The 27,841-nt window shown below is 36.9% G+C and overlaps 2 protein-coding genes across 3 annotated transcripts in view; one reads left to right on the forward strand and one right to left on the reverse strand.

Annotated features, from left to right (window-relative positions):
• Nucleotides 1–12,501, reverse strand: part of insyn2b (inhibitory synaptic factor family member 2B) — a 29,300-nt gene extending 16,799 nt beyond the window's left edge. For both annotated transcript variants that reach the window (XM_028009245.1, XM_028009244.1), the window contains exon 1: nt 12,367–12,501. The gene's annotated coding sequence lies outside the window, so the exon portion shown is untranslated. The remainder of the gene's footprint in view (nt 1–12,366) is intronic.
• dock2 (dedicator of cytokinesis 2) overlaps nt 1–27,841 on the forward strand; it is a 106,759-nt gene that overhangs the window by 64,181 nt on the left and 14,737 nt on the right. Inside the window, exons 27-35 of the mRNA XM_028009243.1 lie at nt 19,164–19,262; nt 19,370–19,464; nt 21,232–21,310; nt 21,424–21,524; nt 21,805–21,863; nt 22,966–23,114; nt 23,374–23,459; nt 23,671–23,827; nt 26,565–26,605. Coding sequence (XP_027865044.1) covers nt 19,164–19,262; nt 19,370–19,464; nt 21,232–21,310; nt 21,424–21,524; nt 21,805–21,863; nt 22,966–23,114; nt 23,374–23,459; nt 23,671–23,827; nt 26,565–26,605 — 866 coding nt within the window. The remainder of the gene's footprint in view (nt 1–19,163; nt 19,263–19,369; nt 19,465–21,231; nt 21,311–21,423; nt 21,525–21,804; nt 21,864–22,965; nt 23,115–23,373; nt 23,460–23,670; nt 23,828–26,564; nt 26,606–27,841) is intronic.

Consider the following 27,841-nt stretch of genomic DNA (forward strand, 5'->3'; position numbering starts at 1 on the left):
TAGGTCTTAGTATAATTGGCAATTTAGAACATTAGTTTTCTTACTCTGTATAAAATAAAATGCTTATTACATTTAAGATGTATTCAAATTTATGATAGAAAACAAATCCCCTTTGTTGTGTGTCTCCTCTGATCATTGCATATCAAACATTACCAACAATTGCAATTTTTAGGGAAAAAAAATTATTTCATTAAAGAACTAAAGAGTACTAAAAAAAAATTCTATTATTATTTACTTAGGATCCTGATTATTTTCTGATGAACAAAATTGCCACATTGACTCATTTTGCTCAGCGTTAGGATCACTAGGACTGAGCATAGAAGTGTTTCTTAAATGTTCTGAAAGTCTATGTTTGCTGAGAAAATGAGGACAGGTTTCAAGAAAGATCTTTTGCACAGTACCTGGCACTGTGCACATGTTTGTAAAAGACAAGAAAGGAGATCAACCAAGAGAGAGAAAGAACACCAGACAAGTCATTGTTGAGTCGCAAGTTTTAAAAGGACTGTCTTAGTTCAGGAAAAATATTCTCTTTTTGAGAAGATTGCTCTTGAAGAGGAGCTACATACAGACCTAAATATTTAGTTTGTAACAAGATAATATTTATTTAGCTTGCTAAATAAATATTAAGTTTGGAATTGTTACATTTATAAATGTATGGTTGACATGGTAAAGATGTCACTTTGGAAAGTGAACTCTTATTTTTTTATCTCTTTTGACAGGCTAAATTACCCACGTTACTTGCTAAATAACCCAAATCATTCCAGTTAATTTTTGACTGTGTAGATTTACAACAGCAAACCATAGTTATCCAGATTGTGTGGCTTTTAGTACTTTTGAGATGTTTTTTCCACCAACGATAATCTTTTCATGAAGACAAGAGTTGCTTTGGCACAACATTATGATTTAATAATGATATGCAGAAGAGATTTGTTGATTCCTCCTTAAACTGGGGAGCTGTGCTGTTAGAGGAAATGGAACATTAATAGCTGGTATATTATTACTTTAATCAAAGTGCTGGAAGATAAAGTAATAAAAACGCATCAATAGCATTTTCCGAAATTATGAGCACAACTTTAAGAGACTGAAGTTGTTCTGATCCTTCATCTCATCTGAAGGATCAGATGAGATGATCTGTCTGTTTCCATCTGTCTGGGAACAGACAGATGGAAACATATGATGTAAGCTAAAGAAGAGAAAGGACTCAGATTTATTACATTTTGTCCAACTTCAAAAGCAACACTCACAGAAGCAGAAACTTAGAGGCATTTTTTTGGTTATTTATATATTAACCTCCCTCAGACATTATTATAAAGTTGAAGGAGAGCTCAAACTACTTATTTGTTTGAAGTCATTTGAAATTCAGCCTTGCAAATCAGTGGTGCAGAGTCTTAGTCTTACTGCAGATAACTTAAAAATGATGCAATATTTGTATGAATGTTTATGGATTTCTGGGTTCGACCATCAGTGTTTCTGTATCCTAACAATATCTCAAACAGGTAATGTTTGATGTTAAATTTGCAGGTGCATCCTGTGAATTAAAAAAATAGCTTGTTTTATGCAACATCGTGAAACATTACAGCAGAGATGCTCAGTTTATAGAGCTAATAAAGAAGCAGTATAATATTTTTAAACTAAGGACATAAATTGATGCTATGACAAAAACAACACATTATGTAATTATACATATAACACATAATAGATGTAAATCTGTTTAGGTTTTGCAATAAGGCTAAGAAATCTCTGACAAAATGTTTTTTACATATCATAGTGGGTTTTTTTACATTCTGTCCAATTAAAGTCAAAAGTATAAAAACATATTTAGGATTTCAATTATTAAAAAGTTAGTAAAATAAAACCTCATACGGTCACTCAGATAAAAACAAAACAAAACATGGAAACCAGGTTATTCATTTTAAATATTTAAAATTTAAAATCAATGTACACTGCTTAATTTATTTTGTAAATAAGACAAAACATTTTTTTATTCATTGCATTTCAGTTACTGCATTACCTTAAAGTTAAATATTTTCTCTGACATTATTGAGAAAAGTACGCAAACATTGTCATAAAATGAGCACAAATAACCTCAAGAAGTTTTCAAAGTCTTATAGTCAACAGTAATTACAAATATTTTTTGATTAATTGACACCACCTAACTGTCTCTGACAGCAATGAGATACTCTAATTGTTCTTATGTATTCAGAATCAGAGCTATGCACGCATCCTTCCATACCAACGCCCCGGCATGATTTCTAGAGACTCATTTGAAAGCCTGATGTCTCCACACTGTTGAACAGAATGACTTCAGGCACTTTATTTTCCTTTTTTTTTTGGCTGCAAGTGAAACAAATGTCAGATTCTTTAGGCTTTCAGTTTTCATTCAGGAGTGCAGTATTAAATATTAAAACTGAATTAATACACTTCGTTGTGAATGCTTACATGCCCCAGGGGACAGCACCACAAAACAGGGAGCAGTGTAAGTTTAGATTGTGCTCAGTCTGCATTACTCTGCATCCTGTACCTGCAGATTTTCAAGAGTTGGACTAGTTGCATGTTACACTGTGGTTATTGATTCACCATCTTCCATAAAGCTGCCTGAAAGTAGTGCTTCAAGATTCTCTTTAGCTGATTAAAGCAAATCAAGGTGATTCCTGTCTAACAATAGACTGCAGAGGCTTTTGGCCAGAATACATCTTGAAAGGATACAATACATCAGTGGAGCTTAAAGGGGTGCACAAGCCAGGTTTTGTGATTTAAAAAGACCATTGCTAATCATATCAAATTGACCTCCCTGACCAATTTCTGTTTATTTTCATAATTTTTAGAGAAACCTCCAGTTTTTATGACATTTCCCAACATTTTTAAGTAGTTTGTTTTTTAAGAGTTCTATGGTAACTATTTTGAATACTAATTTGTTTTCACTGATAACTTTGTACAATCATGTCATCTTAATTTTCTTGTAACCTCACTGCAAATTATGACTTAAGCTAAATAGTTATTACAAGTTATTCAAATTCACCATAATTGATATTATATGTGTAAACAGACAATCTAATTCAACCAATAGTATTTGTTTCATTGCTATGTGTCCAGAATATTTTTTTTTTTGCCTATTCCGTTTTTTTTTTTTTGCAATTTCCCCAGAACAGATTTAAGTTATGGTTTGATTGTACAGGGCCACAATGAAGGTGAGAACCTTGAAAACAATCACATCACTTTTGAGATCTACTGTAGAAATATTTGTTTTCTTATGTATTTACTAAGCAATCCAAAACTACTGGGTGGATGAGCTAAGGACTGAGATGTGATGCTTGCCAGTAACAATTTGCAGATGATATTTATCCAGCGGGAAAAAGACGATGATTGCTAACAGAAGAAGGCTTTGTTTGCGTACTTGAAAGAAAAGGGACAGGTGTGTTAAAATATAGCTACAAGTTTGTGTTTCATCTTGATTATATGAATGGGTAGCAGTTTTGTAAGACTTAGCTTAACTCAGTCAAATTTAATTTTTTTCACTGCTTTTTTCGTTGCTTCGGCAGTTTCAGGAGAGCGGAGCCCTTTCTTCCGCAAAGTTTCACCTCCCTTTTCTCTTTCTGTGTTTTTAGTCAGACCGTGTGTGTGCGCCCGTTTGTTTTTGTGTGTCTGTCTCAAATCTCACTCTTCACCTCCGACCTGAGGGCTGTCAGGCAGAAAGAGACACCATGTCCTCAGAAATCAGTGTTCATTTCCGTCATTCTCCAGCTTTCTACCTGTGACTCCTTTAAGTCCCATTAGATAACCCCCGATCCTCCTGTCACTCTTTCATCATTATCTGTGTTTGTTGTCACACTTTTCCACACAACAGCCACCTTTTCCATTTCTGTCATGCTGTCTCTAATACGCTGTTTTTCTTTATCGCCTCCCTCCGTCTCTATATTTAATCTTAGTCTCTCGCCCACACTGCACCTCGTGCTGTGCTAAATGAACAGGGAGGAGAAGGGGAGGAAACACTGTCAGCTGTAGGATGAAGGTGGGCTACAGGGAGGTGAACGAGGGGAGCGAAAGGAGCTGAAAGGTGGTGGAAGGATTACAGATGAAGAACAGTCACAAACTAAGTAAACTGGGTTTATCTTTGTCAAACAAAGACATGGATCAGCCTGTTTTATTAGTATGTTTTAATCCATGAGACTTAGTTAGCATTAAATAATACAGAGAAATTACCAGATAATAGAGATGCACAAAGGGGAAAATAATGAAAGAGAGGGAAAAAAAATCCAAGATGTGCTAGGCAGAAATCAATACACACCACAAGTATGTTTGAGCATCTGTTTCCTTCCATGCAAAATCACTCAGCCTTTAAACACCGCAGGGAGCATCTTGACAGTGCGCTGCTTTTTATGACATCGCTTTGCAAACACAATGAGTTTAATTTACCAGTTGGTGGCTTTGCATTTTTAAAGAACTGTCTACAAAACGGCCTGTGTAAGCGAGGCCCTGTGGTCTTCAAGCGTGTGTGAGCTCGCACCTACATCTTTGCAGTGGCAACAGGGCAGTGAATGCTCCAGCGTGTCGAGTCCCTCTGTCATTTCAAGGTGAGCCTCATTTTTCAACAGCCGATTGACAGGCTTTCGGCGTGTGCGTTTGTGTGTTACGGTAACTGAGATTTTGCTTTACTGCTCTGTAATCACACTGCTTCTCCCAGTAACTATCTCTCACCCACTTGCTACCAGAACAGAACAAACACAGCAAGATATTGGCCCTTTGAGACACGGTGCATGCTGCAGTTCGGGTTGTGCAGTCAATTTTTCCCCTTTATCTGGGTCGCAATTGAAAGCAACAGGGGAACTTTGTCATTTTTGGCATGTAACAGACATGGACAAATTTGATAAACTTCTGTTAAACGGCAAAAAATAAAATTTTATTGCAGCAGAACCTTGTACTTAATTATCCAGAGAAATCCAACATTTAATTTGAGTCAGTGTGTTTGTTCAGTGTGGAGAGAAAAATAAATGTTTTTTAGCAACGCTTCCAATGCCAAACATATTGTTGTCCCTGCTGTTAATACATTATGTTACTGTGGTTGTCAGTAGATTGGGATTTATTATTCTCCTTTAGCAGCTCATGCAGTTGGACTATACAGACAAACAGATCTGTGTCTATTTTTCTTTATGCCATCATAGATTGTCTAGAATCCTGGATTTGGATCTGGTTTTCTGTTCTCCTTTCAACTCCCCCTACTGGGGTTTTTATAGGATTTCGATCTGGGGATTAAAATGGCCATTTGAGAAGTTTGGTTTTGTGTCTGGTGACCCATATATGTATTAATTAGGCCATATCTTTTGGGACATTATTAGCCAGTATTTGCCTGAAATTCCTGCTGCTCTTGTACGTCTCCTGGCATCGCCCTACACCACTTCTTTCATCAGTTCAGGAAGGACATTAAGTTGTACTTGTGTTTTGATCCCTTGATGATGATTGTCTTCACTCTCCACTATGCTATATTTAATGCCCTGGATATTCTTTATTTTTCTTCTCCTGACTTTAAAAAGCTCTGTAGGCAATCACTTTTTTTTAAATGTGACAAAAAATTGTCAGGAAAAACTTTGTAGAGCTTCTTAAATGGATTTAATTAGAGGCATGAATGTTGAACGGCGACACTAGACAATTGGACTCATTTTAATGGCTAATTGTGGACATACCTTACTGGAGAGAAGGCTCTGATCAATTATCAAACCTTGGATTGATTGGGAGAAAGGGCAGTGGCAGCGTGGGACAGCGGACCGATGTTTACCCTTTTGGAAATTTGGAGAGGTGGCAGTTCACTCCACAAGCCTTTTGTGGATCTGAATAAGGCTTACAGCCATGATCTTGTCCTCAGTTTGGTGTCCTGAAATCTAAATGTGTCCTTTTCTCAACTGGCATTTACATGGCAGCCAATCCAGTAGGGCCATTAATTTTTCTTGCTGCTGATTGGCTGTACCCCCAAGAGCAGAGAAAGGGAAGACTGTAGATGTTAGGTCCTGTGTGAGGGCTAAGATGGTTTCCACTGTGCAAATGAATGCATATTGAGGTGATACAAGGCACATTAGGTGCTTGAACTACTGTATTAAAATAGGCAGTAGTAGGCATTTGAGTCTCAAGTATTTGCAGATTTTAGCTATCTGTGCCCGACTGTGGTTCCTCACCCCAACAAACACTTGCCGTCTGCTGTATGATATAATTATAGTACAAAAAGCGTCATGCATCCCTAGGTAGGTGGAAAGTAAACTTAATTTTTTCTAATTGTCCAGGAAATTGCAAGACAGTTTGACTTTTTAAAGTATATTTTCAAAGAAGCTTGGCATAAAGAGTTGTTCCACAGTAATTATAAATTGGAAACTGGTTAGAAGGTAAACAGCAACACAAACATGCCTCAACGATATGAATCCAAATCCAGTCACTCTCTGGCATTACAACCTGCCTTTAAAACATATCCAATTATCTTGGGAGGATGTTGCAAGCTCCCTGGGATGTCACAGCACTTCTTCAGACTGTCTTAATGTAATCTGAGTCAATGATGCTGAGTTCAGAGCCCAGTGGGAGGTTCATCACTTCTAGCAGGACTTCAGGTTCAGTTCTTGACTTCGGGGTGTTGTGAGAAAAATTTGTTACAGCAAGTGATGATAGAGCCATTTTTCAACAAGCTAAACATGTCTTCATCTTGTTCTAACAAGCATGAAGAACAAACTACAGTACTGAGAAAAATATTTATATCTCTACAGATTTCTTTAGTATTTTCTTTTTTATGATTGCTCTAATTGTGGGATAAAATGACAAACAAATGTTGGCGGGCAAAGTCACTGTCACTGAATCACATTAAGAGTTATTATCTATATTAAGACACAGTGATATGGTGGCAAACCTTTCCAGGAATGGTTAGCCAATCAGAATTACTCTGAGCATATAAATGACTCATTAAGGAGGTAACAGAAGAACCAGTACAAAATCTAAAGCTCTATTGGCCTTGTCGCTTTAAATAAGTCAGTGTGTAAAAATGTATGGATAAATACTAGATTAAAAACAAAAAATGTCTTTGTTGTTGATTTCGTATTAATATTTTAGTATTTTATTAGCAAAATTTGTGTTTTAATTGAAAATATTGCTTATTTTGTCTATGTACAGACCCTGCAATTAACTCAATTGGCAATTTTAATCGAGTCCCAACAGGAAAACTAAATCTATATGGGAAAGATAAGGGTGTGACTAAAAAGATAAGGATGCATGACTTAAAAAAACAAAAAACAAAATAATGTATCCAGGATTTTGGAAAAAGAGTATTATCCAGTCAAACATGGTGGCGGTAGTGGCATGGTCTGGGACTGCTTTGCTGCTTATGGGTTGGATAATTAGTGATAATTGATTGAGCCATGAGCTTTATCCTCTATCAGAAAAACATGAAGCAAAATATGCAGCCATCTGTCAAGAACCCTGAGCTAAACTGTCTTGTGCAGGATGATGCCAATCAAAAGCACACCAGTAAGTCCCCCACTAAATCTTTAAAAAACAGAAAAAAATTAATGGCTTGATCAATGTCTGGACTTGTATCCAATTGAGATTCTGCGTAATAACCTTAAACTTGCCTTTCATGCTTGAAAACCCTGCAGTGGGGCATAAAAAGCACAAATGTTATTAGAAAATGGTGCCAAAGTTCCCTCACAGTGTGTAAATGACTCATTGCAGGATATTACAAATAGTTCATGGCAGGTTTAGCTGCCAATGGTGGCACAAGTAGGTTCTAGATTTGGTGGGCAATTACTTCTTCACACAGAGCCAGATTGTTTTGAGCTTTTTCCCCTGAATAAATGAAAACTTGATTTAAAAATCTGTGTTTTGTATTTACTCTGGTTCTTATGCTGTCTGCTCGTGTCTTAGTGTTCAAAAGTAATGAGTATAGTTCCTGCAATAAACCCGGCTCAGCCCCATGTTTGTGTGCAACATCATAAAGCATGTATGCTCTTGATCCTGGATCGCTGCTTGCTTTTCTTACTGTAATCGGCTGCTGATCTCGTCTGTTTTTAAGTGTTACGCTGTGGCATTTTGTTTTTCCTCACAGAAGCACAAATCTAGTAATGGTCTTTGAAAAGAATTAGGAAACCGGCTCAGCCGTTTCTGCAGCTGGTTTCTTATGCATTTTAATTGCGTCCAGCTGTATTGTGTAGTGACAGTGCACTTTAATCAGCATTTTAAGTGAAGAGCCAGATGCCATAAAAGGTTAATGTTCATATCACAAGAGCCGGCTGTCTGTGTGAAGCACAGATTGTATAATATGCAAGCATCTTTCTCTAAGACTCTTATAGTCCAAAATGCAACATAAGAAGTTAATGAGTGTTCAGAGACTCAGGTCTTCTAATCCTATTTGTCTAACAAATAAGTGAATGAGTTGCCCCCCTTATGTCTGTATGGTAATTTTCACAGTAAAATGATAAACTTCTGTGTGCATGGGGGGTTTGACATGATTTTCTTTGGTTGTTGTTTGTTCTACTGGTATGCATAAAAGCTGAAAATAAATAAAATTGCAACTAATTAAAAAGTAAAATGTAAATCTTTCAGAAATCATTTGACTAGGACAAACAGTCCAGCTGGGCGTCCTTCTAAAGATCTTGTGTATGTCTTTATATTTAGCAGCATTCATAAAAAAAACAACCCAGAATGACATATTGAGAGGGATTGCTTTTTGTTTTTCATATTCGCATCTGCTCAGAAATTATGCAGGGGTGAGAAATTACTGGAAAAAAACAATTTCCAATATGTTGCATATCAGACGTGATAAATAACTTGTCTATAGTCACTGAGTCCAATGTTCCAGCATAGGTCAAAGGTTAATGCTGCAATATGCTAATTCTATAATGATACACAAACAAACTCATTATTATCAGTTTTATGACAGATTCAGAGCCTTGTTTAGCTGCCTTTTATGAGATGGAATTACGAATAGAATCACTTGAAGCGCTATTTCAATTGAAAAACCCTGAGAGACTCCCGACAACAAACAAAAAAGCATTTAGAAAAAGAGACCAATATTGGCAAATCCATCTAGTGGTCTGATTCATTGTTTTGTTGCTAGCTGGAGGATTTTATGTGTTGTGTTGGTTGAGCAACAGAGCAGAGAAACAAACATAAAGCTGAATATTTATGAGCTATTTCCAACCAAACATCCAATAATGAGAGATGAGCTTGATATAGTGAAGAAACCATTCCAGTGAGGTAATGCGGGACAACAAAATGTCCGACTTCAGGTGCACAACCAAACCACTCCCTTATCAGTGGTGAGTCAGATGTGATGAGTTTTTTTTAAAACCATACTTTTATTATTTTATCTGTTTCATCTCAACTCTCACCATTTTCATCTGCTTTTCTCCTGTTTTGTTCTCTAAGTGCTTTTCATTCTTCTCATTTTTATGATTTTGTAGCTCTGACAACTCTTGAAAATAAAACTTCTCTTAGACATTTTATCAGCAGTTTGTACCAGAGAAAAAGCTGCACAGAAACAGATTATCAGCAAATTCTGGATTTTTTCTTTGTGCTGCCTAGAAAATGACCAAAACCAGTAACACTTGATTTATTACTTTCTCTTATGCATCTATGGTGACCAAACCAGCATCTCCCCCTCATTCTTATCTTCCTGCCCTTCTGACTTCTCAGCCCTTCTCTCTTTTTCCCTGCATCTCATCTGTGTCTCGTCACTTTATCACTTCTTTCTGGCTAACAGAGCGGTTAAAGTTCTGGCAACACACACAAACACACCCCCACACACAAAAAAAAAATGGCACAGTTTTTTTTATTCATCCACCTTGCCTCCCTGTCAGTCCTCTTTTAACCTCCATTTGCTCTTTCTCTCCATCATCTGTCACTCTCTGGAGAGAAGCAATGGACTGAAAGCAAATTCAGGCTTAGTGTCGTCACCTACTGATGAGGTTTGTCAGGCGTGATTTGCATTAAACTCTATTCAGATTTAAATTTCCCATTCAATCTGTTCTCTGTTATGTTTGGCAGTGTTTTATTAATAGACAGGTAGTTAACCTCTCATTTATAATTAGAAAATGTATCACTCAAGTTCAGTAACATCAGAAGTGTAATAATATTAAATACTGTTGACGTAAAACAAGTAAAAATGTGACGGGGAAACAAACTTTTTAAATATAAAAGTTTTAATTATCCTTTATCACTTATTTATTTTACTTTTTGATCTTGATCATTTTAAGAAGTGCCATTATTGGAATATCCCCTTTAGAGCAGAATTAACATTTTTTTTATTTCATTTGAACTCCTCTAATCAATAATCAGCAGCTCAAGTCTATAAAAAACTTCTCTCTCTTTTTCTGGTTTTCATTTTATTAATTACATCTCAACCTCAAACCTTTTTTTCTGGTCTATGAGCTTATCAAACAACAATTCACTTTTTTCAGTTCGACAAAAAATTAGTTGAGGATATTTTTGATCTTTTAATTAATTAATTTTTAAAAATTTTGCTCAGTTTAAAAATATTACTTCCATTAATTAGTTTTATTCCTTCACATGTTGCAGCCCTTTAAGTCAAAAATCAGTATCGGTCAAAATCAGAATCAGCAAGTTGCACCTAAAAAACAGATTTCGGCCTAAAACAATCAGATTGGGCTTGAGAACATGTTTGGTGCAACTGGACATTTTAAGGGAGATTCTGTCAGAAAATAGGAAAATTACAGCAACAGTATCAAAAGTCTCATTAGAAATTAAATGGACAAAATGAAGGAAATGTTCAGATAAAAATGTATATCCTCTGGGCAAAACTGTAAGCAGAGCCCACATTTACAGCAGAAGAGCTTGTAATTTTGTCTACTGGCGTTGGTATACTGCAGCACCATTAAACTGTGCTGGAGTAATGAACAAACAGCAGATGTTTGTACATGGAAGAGTGAAACTCGCCTCAATAAAGAGTCCAACATCAGTTTTCCTCAAAAAAAAATTCTGAGGGAGTGTTCATGTTGAAGGCATGAAAGTGAATTTGGAACTGAGCGTTTTGCAGCAATCAACACATAACTTTGGAGTAAAAAAAAAAGAAGAAAAAAAAAGAAAAACAACTTTGACAGCTCTCGAGTATTGGGGAAAATACTTCTCTTAGAGGTTTTGCAGAAGTGTGCGTCAGAGGAAACGCTGTGCAGATAAACAGATTATCAGCAAATTCTGGATTTGCACATCATGCAGTTAGACAGGAAATTTAGAACAATCGAAATAAAGCGAAGGAATCTGTCACTTTTCAGTTTCACATGGTGTTTGAACCAGTCTAGAAAATCTTGTGCTGTAAGGTTTTAGCTCATACTGTATCTGAAGCTGTTTAAAATACCTCCCCCAGCTGAGAATGTTACAGACATTTTAAGGTCACAGGTCATATATCCAGACTGCTTCTGCAGTACAATCACGTGTTATCTCATAATGTACTCATCGTCCTGTTTAAATCATTTGAGTGTGCATTTACCTTAGGTTGCCCTAACATCAACAGTAGCTGCTAAGTGCTCCAACCATAACTTGAACATTAGGATTCACTAACTAACATTAGAAGGACATAAGAAAGGAAGACACATTGCTATGACGGGGCCACATTAACCGGATTTATGTCTCCAAAGTCAAAGGCTTACCTAGACTGCACACATCGCAGACACATTAGAGTCCACGAGTGATTTTAAAGCTACACCTGCTGCCCTGACGACCAGTTCAGTGGCTTTCAATAACAATTAGGAAACACACACGCACACACCTCCACGCATAAAGGTTTAGAATCCTCAATAAAAGCTAAAAGAAACATCATTAATATTGTAGAATAGAACATTCAAAATAAGCACCCACTGAGCGCAGCAACACACACACTGTACGCAAACAGAAACCAATGCTTTCATATGCATCAAATCCTGCTGTTTCAGATGGATGGGATTTCATTCCTACATACTTACAGTGAAGCTCAGTGTTGATGTGATCACATAACCTTCTTAATAAAAACACACTAATGCACATTTTAAACTCAACATATAGGTTTTGTAAGTATAAGTAGACCAATTCATAAACGACTAACTATAAAAACTAAACAGACACAAGCCAGACAGTATTTTCTGCTAGTTGTATAGTGCAGATTTTTTTTTCCTACTATTGCAGCTGCTTCCAAACAGTCCCAGTTCCCTCCATTCAAATATCCAACCAGCATCTTTAATCTTAAATGAAGTGCTCTGAAACGGGGAATATTCCTGAGAGGGTCAATACAGTCCTTGATATAAAAGTACCTTGTAAGCTTTTATGCCGTCTCTCCTCTATACACACTCCACGCCACACTTAGTAATATTCTCTAACAGCTTTCTTTGCTGTTGTTTCAGAGTCACTTACAGTTTCTTATGCTCTTCTTTGGTCAGCATGCCTTTCCTCCCTCCTTCTTGGTGCGTCTCTTTTGTAGCTGGTAGTCCTTTAGTCCTTGCCAGCGCTCTCTCCTCTCCTCTCCTGACTCTTTACCGCTCTCTATCTCTCCCCGTCTCATTCTGACGCTGCTGATCCTCGTGGAGCCCAGTGATTCTCTCCCTCCCTCCCTCTCTCTCTCTTCATCTCTACCTCTCTCTCATTCTTCCTCTCCTTAATCGATTTCTATCTCTGCTTCTACCTACTGCAATTTTCTCATTAACTCTTGCATATATCTGTTTTTTTCTCAAATCCTGTCACTCTGTTATTAAAACCCCTTCTTTGACTCAATCTTTTTCCATGTTATTCCCTATTAGAGGCTTATCCCAGTGGAATGCTGTAGTTTTGATGTAGTTCACTACATTAACCGTGGCACGAGAATGGACCCAGTTAAACTTTGGCAGCGCAGAAGTGTCTGCTCCTGGGAGTCGAGCCAGGACACACACACACACACACCGAAATGTGCACTGTTGCTTGGGTCACTCGCTTTATTTATACCTTTGCTGTTCTGGCTGAACAGTCTACTACTGCTCACTTAGTGACTTTCATTTACTGATACATCCTCTAAAGCTCTCTAGCCTCCTTTTTGCCCCATTTCTACCTCTTATCACCATCCGGTCCTCCTCTTTTATCTTTCTTCCTTACACACACCTAATTCTCTGCCTTAGTCTTTCCTGCCACTCATCCTGCTTTGATCTGATCATGTGTCTGTGCCAACATTCATTCCTGCTGCGGATGACATCACTTTCTTTTGACAGTAAAAAAGACGGCAAAAGTAAACACTGCGTCAGCCTCAAATTATGCGTAATGATGATTACTTTGTCTTCTCAGTGTGGCAGAAACTCTCTGATTGCTAATTAATTTTCTCATTTGTCTTGCATCGTAAAAGACTAAATTATGAAATAGATCTTTATTTTTTTTTTTTTCCATTAAAATTTCAAACATAGTTTGAACATATTTTTCTGAATGTCGCAGTTTCTTGCAAAACTACTCATATCCCTTCAACTTTGTCCAGATTTTTTTCTCCTTATCACACACACCCAATAATTTACCGAAAACTGAAAATTAAATCCAGTGAAACCAGCTCCGTTCAGAAGTCACTTAATTAGTTAATATGGTCAATTTGTGTGTAGTTTAGTAAATGCAGCTGCTCTGTGAACACCTTGAAGGTTTGTTACAGAACATTAGAGAGTAAATGGCATCAGTGAACCCACCAGACAAATGAGGGGTGAAGTAGCAGAGAAGTTTGAAAAGGGCTTGGGCTATGAGGCACGCCCTCATAGCCCAAGCTCTCAGACCATTCTCAGATGAATGGTCTGAGAATGTTTCTCAGACCATTCATCTGAGAAACAAATAAGCTGTCAGTATCTCTGCAGGAGCTGCAGCTTTGGTGAGAGAATTTGTTCACAGCACAACTCCAAAAATCCCATTTTTAATGGAAGTGTGGCAGGATTGTTACATTTGTAAAAGACAATAATGAGAAGTCACTTTTCTTACATTAAACAATGTAAAAGATAAGATCCCCCAACAAACAATGAAAGCATGGTGGTGGCAGCATCATGCTTTGGTATGCTTTTTAAAAACCAGAGCATGATGGATGAAAGTGTCACCAAGGCTGCAAATGACTGGCCTTGGGGTGCACCTAGGAGCAGGACCACAGCCCTTCATGTAGAGCCAGCATTGTGTGTTAATCAGTCATATGTTAGAATAGCCTCACTGACCTAAATCCGATTAGAAAAAAATCATACGCAAGACTACAACACGACTCAACTGCACAGATGCTCCTCATCCAGTCTAAATAAAAATGTGTCACATTTTTCAGATTTGTATTTGTCAAAACCTTGAAAAAATGATTTTTGTTCCAGTTCACAGTGACAAATTCATTTGTCCTGATCTAGTTACATAAATTCCCAACAAAATGTGACAAAACCCTAAAAAAAATTCAAGAAGTATGAGTGTCTTCTAAGACGAGCCAGCTGAAGTTGTGTCAGTTTCTAAATGTATTTATTTATTAATGTTTCTGGACTTTCCCAACATTCTGAATGAGATTTCATGTGTGTTACTATTCACTGAGTGTTTCTCTGATGCAGCATCCTCATGAGTGTCCCTGGTGACCCCCTCCCTATCTGAGAATAACCAGTGATATATGCGCCACAGCAAAGTGGTTGACTCACCTTGTGTTGTGTTTCCGTTGACCTCTAGTAAGAGAGAGAATAGCTCCTGTATGTGTGCTTGTACCGATGTAAATGGGGTTGTGCATACACATGCAGGCTGAGCAGCAGAATCGGTTTGATGCGAGTGATAGCTGTGTTAGAGCATGGTCACAGCTATTTGATTCTGGAGTGCAGGATGAGAGGAGAAGGATATCATTGTCAAAGAGAGAGACGGAGAGGGAGGAGAAGGAGTGTGCTGTCTAGGCTGGAGAAAGAGAAAAATCTCCTTATTTTAGCTTGCAAATATGTAATTCTATCCCATTTTTCTGGTCCTCCTGTCCTCTCATCTTCACACTTTTATTCCTTTCTCCTTGAACTCCCTCCTTTCCTAGCTTTTCTCTCTCCTATTAGTATCACCTGAATTTGTCTCCTTGTACTTGACTTGGGGGGAGGGGAAAGAATGAGGACACATTGATCTGTTTCCTTACCAGACCGCTATGTTCATGCTCATGCTCCAAATGCAAAGAGACCCCCTAAATCTTTGTTTCAGACAAATACTCACTGCAGCTCTAATTAAACCACCTGACAATCCATCTCTACCTCTAACCCCCTCAGCTTTATATCTCACCCTCCGGGTCTGGGGAAACATGCGGGCTCATGTGTGTTTGTGTGTACTAGAGCGAGGTCAAAGACGAGTTTGTGTCTGTGGAGCGGTGCCGCAGGCTCCCATTGAGGCTTTTTCTTTTTTAGGTGTTCTGTTTAAAAAAAATATTTGAAAATCACAGTTGTGAGCCATGTAATGATTTCCCACCTGGGAGGAAGCCTCAAATGGAGCAATAAAGGATGGAAGATGGAAAGAGAAGAGGAAAAGGTGGAAAGGAGACACAATTCAAACAATCTTTTTGCTTGTTAAAGCTAGTCATAGTTATGTTTTGATGTGTTATTTTAATGCTTACTTTACTGACTCCTGTATTAAAGTTTTAGCTGTGTAATGATGTACTATCTTAAGTTTAAATGTTTCATGCACAGAGTGAAAATCACCTCCCTTTTCAACACTAGTGGGAATCATGCTTGTCCATGTGACACACATTTCTTTGGGTTATAAACTCTTCCTCCTTAGTTTTAAGTTGTATTAATTGGGATTTAATGTTCCTTTCCCCTTTCCCCCAGTTTGGCAAATTAAATTAAAATAAATCCAGAAGGAAGATTGACTTTACTCAAAACTAAAGTTTGGTGAAGTAAATTTCAAATATAATTTGTGCATAAATTGCTCAAGGTGAGGGAGAGAAAAAAATGTATGTAAAAAAAGTTGCAACAACTCGGTGCATATTTCTGCACACTTTTAAACACAGTTTCTAGATAACTAGATTGATAGATTGATTGATAGCCACAAAAAACTCTGTTCTCGCTACCAGATCCTGATATTGAATTAATTTTGCTGTGTAAGTACAATTTAAATTCAATTATATTTTGAGAAAATATCCATGTATATTTAATGAGCCAGTAAACACTAGCGTGCCTCACTAGTGCAGTGATCTGTTTCTAGCTGGGTTGTCTTTCTCATTTATTTATTTAGCTTGGTCTAAATGTTTTATCACTTAGTGCAGGAGCATGAAAGAAGAGTTAACCAGCAACTGCAAGCTGGCAGGTAAAACATTTATTCAAACCAGTCAATTTAAAGGATGAATATGTGCTTATTTCATCTGTTCAACTTCATGATTTATACAAATATATCTGCGCTTCACCATTGCTGTCCACACAGCAATGTCCGTGTCAGCACACATTTCCACTTTGCCTATTACAGTGACTAAAGGTTTTCTTTCTAAGAAGTTTTTCAGCATTTCGATTATACCCTTTTCTTAACTTTTTCCTTAGTACCACAGTGAGGCTTAAATATTTATATATTCCTGTCACCGCTGTGTGTAAACGGATGCCAAAAAATGTCATTATGTTGTAAAATTCAACCACTTTCCATAAAATATAGTCTGGTCTGCGGCTTCTGGGGGTTTGTACTATAGTAAAGATGAAATTTTATTTATTTCTTTTTTCATTTTTGTCTATATTGCAGACATTTTTCAAGGAACTGTCATTTTAAAGCAAGTTAGAAATTACAGCTTTTAATATATTTTAATCAACTCTGACCAGAGTGAGAGGATGGGAGTGAAGGATATTGCCTCAACAAGCCCTGAAATCCCTCTTTGTCTTTGTGACATCAGTGATGGCTTTATTAATATACAGCTGGCAAATGTGCTCTCCAAACTTTTTAGCATCTCCTTGAAGGTGCTAATGAAACACATTATTTAGAGCGCAGACAAACAGTTTGCCCCCTTGAGCATTTAGATGGAGTTTTAAAGGAGACTCTTCTCTGATAGGTCTTCAGAGAACAGTAATTACAGTGAAATAGGACAATGCAGCACATGACCTGCACTTTAATTTGCAGACATGCACAGGCAAACACACACAGAGTGATCATGAAGGCGAAAATCCTCCGTCAAATAATATCGGTAAGTGACCAAGTGCGTGGGTGGGTTCCTAATCTTGTTACTGTTCAGTGGCTGCACACTAAAGAGGAAACGATTGAAAAGAAAAGCAGACTGAGTTAATTGTCCTGTTCAGTCCTGTCTGTAGATGCTGGGTATTTGAGGATGGTTGGCACATAAAATTGTATAATTAGATTAAACTCCCACAATAATGTCTTTGGAATGGACAATAACAGTGGAGTTGGGTTTTAAAGCCAGAAGTTGATTATATTAATATCACCACTGAGTTTTGAAATAAAATTAAGGTAGTTGAGTAACGGATACATCCAGTAATTAGTCAGTGCTTAGATGTCAGATTAAAATGGTCTCCTGGCACATTTAATAGGGGCGCATGCAGGAGAGGAGAAGTAGAGAAAGAGAAGAGAGAGATAAAAGATGCAAGTCTTCAGAAGTGGTCTCTAGTGTCACTAAATTGCAGAAGTTAGCAGGAGAAATGGCTTCTCATGCACTAAGTTCAAACAAATTCCTTTTAGAATCTAGGAGCCTTCATATCCTGACATATTTATTTAATGAACCTTTTCATGTAATTGAATAGACGCTCTAGTGTCAATTTATGGGTCTCTATTTGATTTATTATTGTAACAAGCTTCCGGTTTTCTCCTTTAGAGTAAAAAGGAAAAAAGCACAAATTATACAAACCCTACTTATTTTGATGCAACGGGAAAAGGTGAAAGCTGTCACCGCACTGGATGCCGTTCATCTCTCATCTTCAATTAGCCATCTATCATCTCTCTTCTCTTTTGCTTGCCTCCCTTTTTCGCTGCCAAATCTGGTGGATAATTTCCAAGCGCTGGCATGCAGAAATACCTGTACATCTGTGGGGCTTTCTGAAACAGATTTGTGATCTTTATATGGATTTGAGTTAAAGATCAGGAAGCACTCAAGCAGTGGAAGAAGACAGACAAATAAGAGCAGCCCCAAACCAAAGCTTTTGATTCTGTGCTCCTGTTCATGGACAGATAATTTCCAGATTAGGTGGTCAGAATTTTTAGTCACTATTTACTGATAATACAATAAATGAAAATTTGTCCAAATAGGGTTAGGGTGACCTACATACCAGACTAGCTACGTGCTCTGAATCTATATTTTTATTTTTAATTCAAATGTTCATAAAGAAAAAAACATTTGTAGATGTTTTTTGAAAATTCAGTCACAATATGGTAACAATCTCACAATGGCTTTGTGATAATGTAATAACTTGCTAATCTTATGTAATTACTAAAGTAATTGCTATGCAACATTAGAACATACCAACACTACTGGTATCCAACTGCGGTCGTTTAAATTCAAAAAGACCATTAAATATGGATACACCAAAGTTCACTACTAATGCAGAAAAAATCTTATTGCATTTGCATTGATTGAATAAGATAAAATAAAATGTCAAAGTATGTGTACACTACTGTCAAAAAAATTTACATTTGAAGCTATGATTTTGCTACCGCTTCACTACATAATGTTGCTGTAGTAGTTATGTAGTAGTAGTTTTAAAACAGTTTTATCTGTTACATAATATTCCTTATTGTGACCATATTCACATCAAATTGCAGTCTGGCTCTTTTCTCAATTAAAATTCGGACAGCTTTAGTGCTTTGTGTGTTTGACTCTTACATAAACCTCTGATAAATCTTCTCTCTATCTCATGTAAGCCAATGAATGTAATCTAGAAATAGAAAAGACCGCCAGTCCCCTTGGCAATGGTTTTGTTTGTTTATAGCAATTATGATAATTTGGGAATAACATTTCGTTACCCTCTTGTTGGCACATGCAGGCACTTTAAAAATAACACCAGGAATAACATGTTTTCCTGCTGAGACTGCCATCCTGCAGCACGATCTCGTTGACGCATTTTGACTGGAATGCTAATGTCATAAATTACCATGTGGCAGCGCTGGTCTGCAGGTGTCTCCTTATAGTTACCTGAAACAAGATGGAGCAACAATTGTTGTTTTTTTCAGTTCTTGGCTTCAGATGAAAACCTTCAAGAAAAGTAATGTTGCCTTTTCCCTTCTGTTTTATTTTGTTTTACCTCTTTTAGTCAAGAGTTGTTGCCTGCATGACAGCTATCCTGAGTCAGATGGATGATCGTCATTATGCCACGTACATAGAAACCTTCACTGGAACTACTGATCTAGTGGTAACTTCACACACACGCCTCCAAATTTGCAGGCAATAAGCAATCTTTTCAACTAGATTGCTTAAGGTTTTATAGGAAGTGATTCACTTTTTTCTCTTTAATCGCAGGACTTCCTGATGGAGTCCTTCCTGCTTTTCAAGGACCTGATTGGAAAACATGTATATCCCTCTGACTGGATGGCCATGATCATGGTGCAGAACAGGTCAGTACTTCATAATGAGCAAAACTGACATGCTTGCATTTAAACAGGGCCTAGAGTTTGGACGATGCACATCGTGAGATCCCTTCATTCACCTAAATAAGCCACAGCAGCCCTGCTATACGGCCTGCTGTTCGACCCATGAGGCATGGCGCTACATCTTAAGGGACTGTCAACATCCACAATGAATTGTTCATCTGCGCTAACCCACACTGAGATGAGTTAGAGATAGTAAAGCTGGGATCAGGGCTGTAATGATGAAAACGGCTGATGTGACAAATACGCTGGTGTGCGCGGACTGATAGAGCACAAATCTATCAATGAAAGGAGCCAGAGGGGAGGCTGAAGCTGTGAAGCCAATAGGTAGAAGAGAAAGTGAAGTAAAAAGAACAACTTACTCTGTAGACTGAGGCTTGGGAAGAAGTGTGCAAATATAGCATTTGAGTCCCACTACATAGAAAATGTAGGAGGAGGGGGAATGAGAGGGGATGTCATTTGGCTCTGGATAATGATGATAGATGGTGTTTGGGCCAAAAGATGCTGGAAGCAGTTTCTCCTTAAGTTCAAAAATGCATTAAATAACATCTCACTGATACCTCTGCACTCAGTGTGTCGAGCTGCTGTCATGCTTCTACTGAGATAGAAGAATAGCAATAGTTTAAAAAATCCCTGAAAAAGCAGTTTACAGTATGAAACGCCATGAAAATCCTTATCTAGAAAAAAAAACTATTTTGATGAATTACACATTTTTATTCATTGGATTCTTTTTTTTTCTCTCACACAAGATTAGTTTTGTTATTGATCAGTGCAGTGCCAATGTAAAGGTTTACATCCATTTGTCATGGATCTGATTTTTATTTTAAATATGGGTCTTTAATGATATATTTAAAACATTTTTGGGCAGAGGAAATCTTCATGCATTTAACAGATTTAATTAATTTCCAAAATATTAATTGGCTTCACAAGTGTATACGAGATAATTCTAAAAATGTAACAATTCCAGTCCCTTCAGGAGAAATGCTTTACCTCCTGGTGCAAAGATGGTGCAAAGATTGAGCACTTTGGACAAAATGATTTTAAAAAAGTATATTTGATCAATCAACGTTTTGCGTTTAAACTTAAGAAAATTATACTGTCAAGTATGTAAGAGGTAGACTCAGCCCACGGGGTTATTTAGAATAATTCTAACAATATTTAAGGGTGGATAAACACCAAATCTGTAACTACCTAAACTCAACAGTTAGATGATTTAAACTTGGACACAATTGGGTTTTCCAGTTGTAAAATGATCCCAAACACACACCAAAACGTTTTAACTGTGAGAAAGATTCCAGCCATACCCTATTAAAGCATTTAACTAAAATAAAGGTGGTTTCATCCCAGGAAATTAGGCAGTTTTAATAAACCTCACCTTTTCTGATTCCAAGAGTTTCCGAACATCCAATCACTATTATGCCAGAATCTCACTCCTTCTACTTCACTTTCTGTTCGAAAACATTTTTAGTTTACTTGCTTGTGACTGATCAGCATTTGTCACTGCCTTATTGACACACTGCTTTTTGTTGTTAATAAAAGCATCTGTGCTCATCCTTCTTAAAATTTCCACTTTATTCACAAAATTTGGAATTAGTTAGGAAAGAAAATCAAAGACATTAAGTCTAGCATTTTAATAAAATAAATGAGAGTACCATTGAACATATCCCATACTACAGTTGGATTAAACAATATAACATGAATATATTCATTTTTTAACATTGATTTGTCATTTAGGGTCTTCCTGAGAGCCATCAATACCTATGCTGACACAATGAACCAAAAGTTCCTGACTAATGATGACTTCGAAGTGCAGGTAATTGTGTTTTGTATACAGTATATACAAATATTATGTAGCTGCGATCATTTTCCTGTCTCACTGTTTAGTATGCTTCCTGAAGACTTTCTCTGCTTTCTCTGTCTCCATAGCTCTGGAATAACTACTTCCACTTGGCGGTGGCATTTATTACTCAAGAGTCTCTGCAGCTTCAGCATTTCTCTCCAACCAAAAGGAACAAGATTCTGGTCAAGTGAGAGTACAAACATTTAATTTCCTCCTTTTTACCACATCTGCTCCGTCTGCGCTAATGGCACTACCTATTAAAAGCCTTTGTTACCTGTAGACAGGAGATCAATTCAGTTGAGGTAGAGCAGCACTGCATTATCTTTCCTAAGGGGATGTTCAGTTTCTGAAGGTGAAAATAAGTATTGATTAGGTAATTGTTGCAAACTGAGGGGATGACTTTTCTTCTCTTATCAATTTATATGTACTTTCCCTTTTATTCTCACTCTTACACATTTTTCTTTCAGATATGGAGATATGAGAAGGCTCATTGGCTTTGCAATACGTGACATCTGGTACAAACTTGGTGAGAAGCTATAATGAATTGTGCAAAATTTTTTACAGAAGATTCACAGATTTACATTTTAAATCCAGAGCACTCAGGTGGTTCTGCATGCTAAAATAGAGATGCAAATGTGGTAAATACTGTGAAAACCAGAGTTAAAAGAAAATGGGAACACTTTTGTCAGTTTTGTGCATAGAGACTCAGGGAATTAGTTGAAAGAAAGTAAAAGGGAACCAATAGAAACCACACAATGTATTTTGGGTTTCTCATCCTTTTTTTTGTGTTTTCTTTGTCCTTCTTTTTCACAAACCCCAAAGCATGCTTATAACAAGACACAGGATCTCACATAGAAAACATTATAACTACACTGTGTCAAAGGTCTATTTCAGGGCTTCTTAAACTCAAGTTCAAAGGTCTAAATGTGATTTCAAGATAAGGTCAAAGGCTCAGAAAAGCACTTTAGAGCAAAACCGTTTTATTAAATTTTTTTATTTAAAGCTCACAAGCAAAAGCAATGACACTTTATGCCTGCAGGTGTTTTTTATGGCATAGCGCTACCGGTTTTCACAGCAAAGCTTGTAAGCACTTTAATTATATGAGTAGTGTAAGTTCATGTTTAGGATTAGTTGGAATACTCACATTAAAATAGGTGCTGTGGGCTGCAGCTTTTCTGGAGATATTTCTAGTATTTATAGTCATAGTGATTAAAGGGATGATTAAAATAAAGTTTGTAGAAATTCAACACAGTCTGTTCCCTGATGCAGCCGTCGCATACAACCAGAACTCCAAAAGCACAAATGCTGCTCTAAAAACAAAACATTTTCTTATAAACTACTTCAGATGCACCAAGTAGTGCAAATGTTCTCTAATCAGCACTCAATAATTACTTCCACTTTGGTTTTCTAATACATAGTTATAATTATTTATGCTTTTGTGGAACTACTAGAGAAAAACGATCATTAAAAAAAGCAAAAATAACTATCTCACAAACAATAATTAGAGTTTAGCATTAATTTGATAAATTACATTTCTTGTTATGATCTTTCTCTTTTTTTTGTGCCACTGAGAAACGATACAGTGATTGCACATCCTTAATTCCTATGCATGTATTTGTCTTTTGTAGGAAGTCATAAGATCTGTTTTATCCCTGGTATGGTGGGTCCAATCCTGGAGATGACTTTGATTCCTGAGGAGGAGCTGAGAAGAGCCACCATCCCCATCTTTTTCGACATGATCTCCTGCGAGCATGTCCAGTTTGGAAACTTCCAGAAGGTGGATAAGCACTATGCATGAAAAACATTCAGGAGTCAAAATTTCATCACCATTACAGTGAACATAACAGAGAAATGTCTGAACTGGTTGGAAACCAAAAGCACATACACATAAAATTGCTACACTGATTTCCTGCAACGCTGAATCTGAAACCAGGGACCTCCTAGATGCATTTGCATAATCGATTTGTCTTTTTTTTGTTTCCCTCTCCCTAAATTATCCACTCTTTCTTTTCCAAACCTGTACTTTTTTTCAACAGTTTGAAAACGAGATAATCCTGAAGTTGGATCATGAGGTGGAAGGTGGAGGAGGAGATGAACGATACATGCAACTCCTAGAAACCATGTAGGACTGAGTATTTAAGCATATTAAATCCAAAAATGATAAATAAATATTTCATCTTAAAATATATAATTTGCTGTTCCCTTAGAATGAGCTTTGCAGCTAGTATTGTTTTTCTTTGTCAACACTAGAGAAACACAGAAAGCTAGCAGCTCTGAAAAACAAACCCTGTTTCAGGTTGTTGATAATTAAACTGCTTATTCTCCTCCACCAGCTTGTTGGACTGTGCAGCTGAGAAATTCACACTGAAGCCACAGGTGCAGCACTTTGTCTCTTTGGTTAAGGGTCTCCTGACTCGTCTCCTTGACTACCGCACCGTGATGAGTGATGACAGCCGCAACAACCGCATGAGCTGCACTGTCAATCTTCTGGTTAGTAAAAACACCACTAAAATAAACCCTATGGTGTCAGAGATGTCAGCAAATTTGATGAGGTACTTCCTGTAACCATCTAAGAGACTTTACAGCCTATATTTAGTCATCTCATTTTTAGCAAGTTTTTTCATTTTTTAATTCTCAGCCACTTGGTTGATTTACCAGATTTTTGGAGTCTTTTAGCATCATGTGGTCTGCTTTCGGGGTGAAATTATTTCAACATCGGACCTGAGCATTCTGGCAGTTGCTTTAAATATCCTTCACTTTTATACTGTTTTCCATACAATAGAATAGTTGATTTCCTGTTATTTTCATACCTCCTTAAATCCCTTACCAGACATCTAAGTTGCCACAATCATGAGTCTGAAGTCTTCAGACAGCTCTTTTGATCTCACTATGGTGTTTACTCACTTTAACAGCCAGGAACACACCAAATGAAATGTCGGTGGTTTAAACTCAAATCAAATTCAAAATGCTTGGTATCAGTGTGATTGTTCTAAGGACTTTTTCTGATTTATTTCTCTCCATAATTGCACCTTTTCCATATTTGCAGAGTTAAAATAAAAACAAAATCCATTTGGTTATTTTGTTCTAACATTATAATGTTTTTCATAGTGATTTTTAATTAAATATATATTTTTACCTCTTTAAATTTTTGAGGTGATTGATCTAGAGATAGTTTTCAATCTGTAGCTTCAGGCTGTTTACAAAAGGTTTCATCATTCTATGCACTTATTAAATGTTCCCCTTTAGATGTCCATTCAAATGATTTCATTCATTAGTCTCACAGTTTGTAAGTTTTATTCAAAATAGTCAAATTATGCCTTCATTCTGCATTTTTTAATAAGTCATTTGTTATCAAACTGAGAAATAAATCTTACATGAATATGAATCCGTGCATCTGTGTTCACATCTTATATTGTAGTTTTTAGAAGAACACTGCTGAGAAATGGCAAAAGTATTTAGCTTATAGCTTGTGGCAGTTGCCCATTAGATATTCTATTTAATTTATTTCTTGGGCTGAAAAATCCTTTCTCCAGGCTAGCAAGCACTCTCATATTTACACCCCGCCCCGGGCTAACACACACAATCACTCACATATTTGTTATTTGCCAAGCCTCCTGATGCAGATGCGTTTTCAAAGGAACAGAAATGTACTCCTAAATGTAAAGGCATTCATACTCCTCTGGCCAAAATATCCCAGTCTAACTTGCATATAAAAGTTTCAGAGGCATTTTTGTGCCATCAGCTTTTTTCCAAAAGTTTTTCATGTTCCAATTTACTGAATGATTTGTGTTCATTTAAAATTAAATAGCTTCGTCATCCAGTTGACAAGTGATTGATTGGACGTACGAAAATCCACTTCCACTATGTCCTAAAACACTGGAAGGTTTAAAAGTAAAAGTAAAAAAAAATAGCACAAAGGCTTCCCCACAGCTTTGAGTTCATGTTACTTTGGGAAATATGAATCTTAGCTAAAAGAGAATCAATGATATTTCATTGCCAATTTTACTTATGTTTCTCTGAGCAATGACAATAAAATAAGTCTAATTCTTCATATGTTCCATTTATAGAAAATAACAAAAAGTTTGCAGTAATCAATGATTGCACATAAAAGCTTCAAAATGCTGGAGTAACATGTTAACCTGCTGTATTTCATGTTTGATATATGATTAAAGCAAAGCAAACCAAAAATCTTTTGAGCCAGTTGTCCAATCCCATTGAATGTTTGGAAATGATCTGTCCAAACATTGATTGGATGTGTTATGTGATACATATTGTGGCTGTCAGTCCATCAATCAATCAATCAATCATGCAAACATACAGTTTTGATCCATTAGTTTGCTCATTTCAGCTAGCTTTGCTATAAATTTAGGCGGTGAAAAATTGAGATGGAATGCTTCACCTTTTGTGTCAGCTCTCACTTCACTAAAAACAGACATATATAGTGTCTTCATCTCTGTAAATGTAACCCCAGCGCCCCTGTCAATCTCCTGCTCTGTTCTATCAGCAATGACGAATAAGGCACTTAAACTGTCCCTCTTGAGGCGACTTCTCTTTCCCGACCCAGGGTGGAAAAACAACACTTTTCCCACTCAGAGCCAATGTTCAGTCTTGGAGGTGTTCATTGTTATTCAGGCTGTTTAACATTCAGTTGCAAACACCCCCCATTGTATTTTATCTTGAAAAAGGAAAATGTGATCGGATACCAGAAAAAAAAACAAAAAACAGCAGACTTTATTCTTGGTCCTGTTGTTAAAAGTATACCTCAAAAAATAGACTTACTGAATTCAAATAGCCCAAAACAATCAGTGGTATGTCTAAATGTTACCATATAGGTATTAGCATCTAATTCTTACAACTTTTTTAGCTTTCTTTCATTTTGCATGTTTGGTGTTGTGTATGCGTGTGTTTACTGTGTGTCTCTTTCGCTGATAATGAGAGGTGGGGTTAAATCAGTTTGTTCCACTTCTCAGTTCTCTGTAGATGTCATTAAACTTAATTAAACTGGGAAATACAGATACAACAGCACATTACCACACTCACAATACCAGAAGGATGCATTGAAGCACTCATGCTGTAAGACACTGTTGGACAAACTCGCAATGCAGAAATGCAAAATTACAAACTCAAACTTTGTGCAGCTCTCAAGAATTTGTGTGGATATGTTTTTGGGTAAAGCACACACTCAAAATTCACTGCAAGTCAACTTCTTCCTTTCTATTTTCTGCAGAACTTCTACAAAGACATCAACCGTGAAGGAATGTATATCAGGTATTTGCATTATATTCTTGATTTATCCTAAAATGCTTTTAAATGTTGCACGTCTGTCTTGTAAAGTCTGCATGCATTTGAAATGCATGTCTCAATGCGTGTGCTTCTATGTGTGTGTGCGGTTTCGTAATCTGACGAGGGATTATATGAGTTCTGCTGAATTAATGTCAAAATCCAACGGATCAGGTGGTGGTCTGACAGTAGAGAGAGCAGAGGGAGGCATGATGAGCACCAGCGAGGTGTAAAGGCAGAGAGAGGCAGCATGTTTGCAGTGGGAGAGACAAAAATGACTGAGAGAACCAGACTACATGGTTTCTGTCAGGTCAAGTGGCTCACCTTGTGTTTTCTTTTTTTTTTGTAATCTTTTTGTTAGAAGAGTTGACTGACTCTAATTCTTCCTGAGGAATTACGGTTAGGGTTAGTTTCAGACAAATAAAACTTGAATCGAACTAGGAGTGGACTGGTTCACAAAATCCATGTTTTAATCTGGTTTGCAGTTGTTGGGCACATGGTTTTTGCGTCACTTCAGAATTTCCATGGAAATTCGCCTCATCGTTGTGATAGTCTGAGGATAAAACAGTCTGTTATCGTTGTTCAACCAATGTGGAAGTGTTCCCCATTTCAAACTGCTTTCCATTTAATGGATAAAATTGTTTTAAAACTAGATCTGTTTCGTCAGGCTGCGCCTTAACAATTCTTCTTTCCGTCTCTTCAAAACGTTTGGAAATTACTGAGTTGCTATCGACTCAGCAGGAGTGAATATTACACAGTCAAACCATGCCAACTTTATTCACAAAGCAGATTAAAGACAGCAGCCGCTGACTGAACAAAGTGCTGAACATAGAAATGAATACAATTAATGGAGAAAGTCGGAGAATTGAACTAAAAAATATTTTAAATGAAATACTTAAAATGTACAATAAAAGTAAAAGCAGCAGCAACAAAACACAACATAGACAAGAAGAAACTCAAAATAACAACTTCTATTGGGTCAACAGAAGAGGCCTTTTGATTTACAGTCACATTAGTTAAAGACATATTGAATGTACTGAATGTTATAACAATTACACAGAAATACTACTCATGCATTCATAATGTTTTTATGAGTTTTTTGGTAAAGCAACCCACCAGTGTGTTCTAGTAGGTTTGAAAATAAGAGCTTTGTTATAGAAAGCAGAATTAAATATTCTTATCAAAAAATTATTGTTTGCGGTGTAGACTAATGGCTCATCATTA

The sequence above is a fragment of the Xiphophorus couchianus genome, chromosome 23 (genome assembly GCF_001444195.1).
Source record: "Xiphophorus couchianus chromosome 23, X_couchianus-1.0, whole genome shotgun sequence".
NCBI lineage: Eukaryota > Metazoa > Chordata > Actinopteri > Cyprinodontiformes > Poeciliidae > Xiphophorus > Xiphophorus couchianus.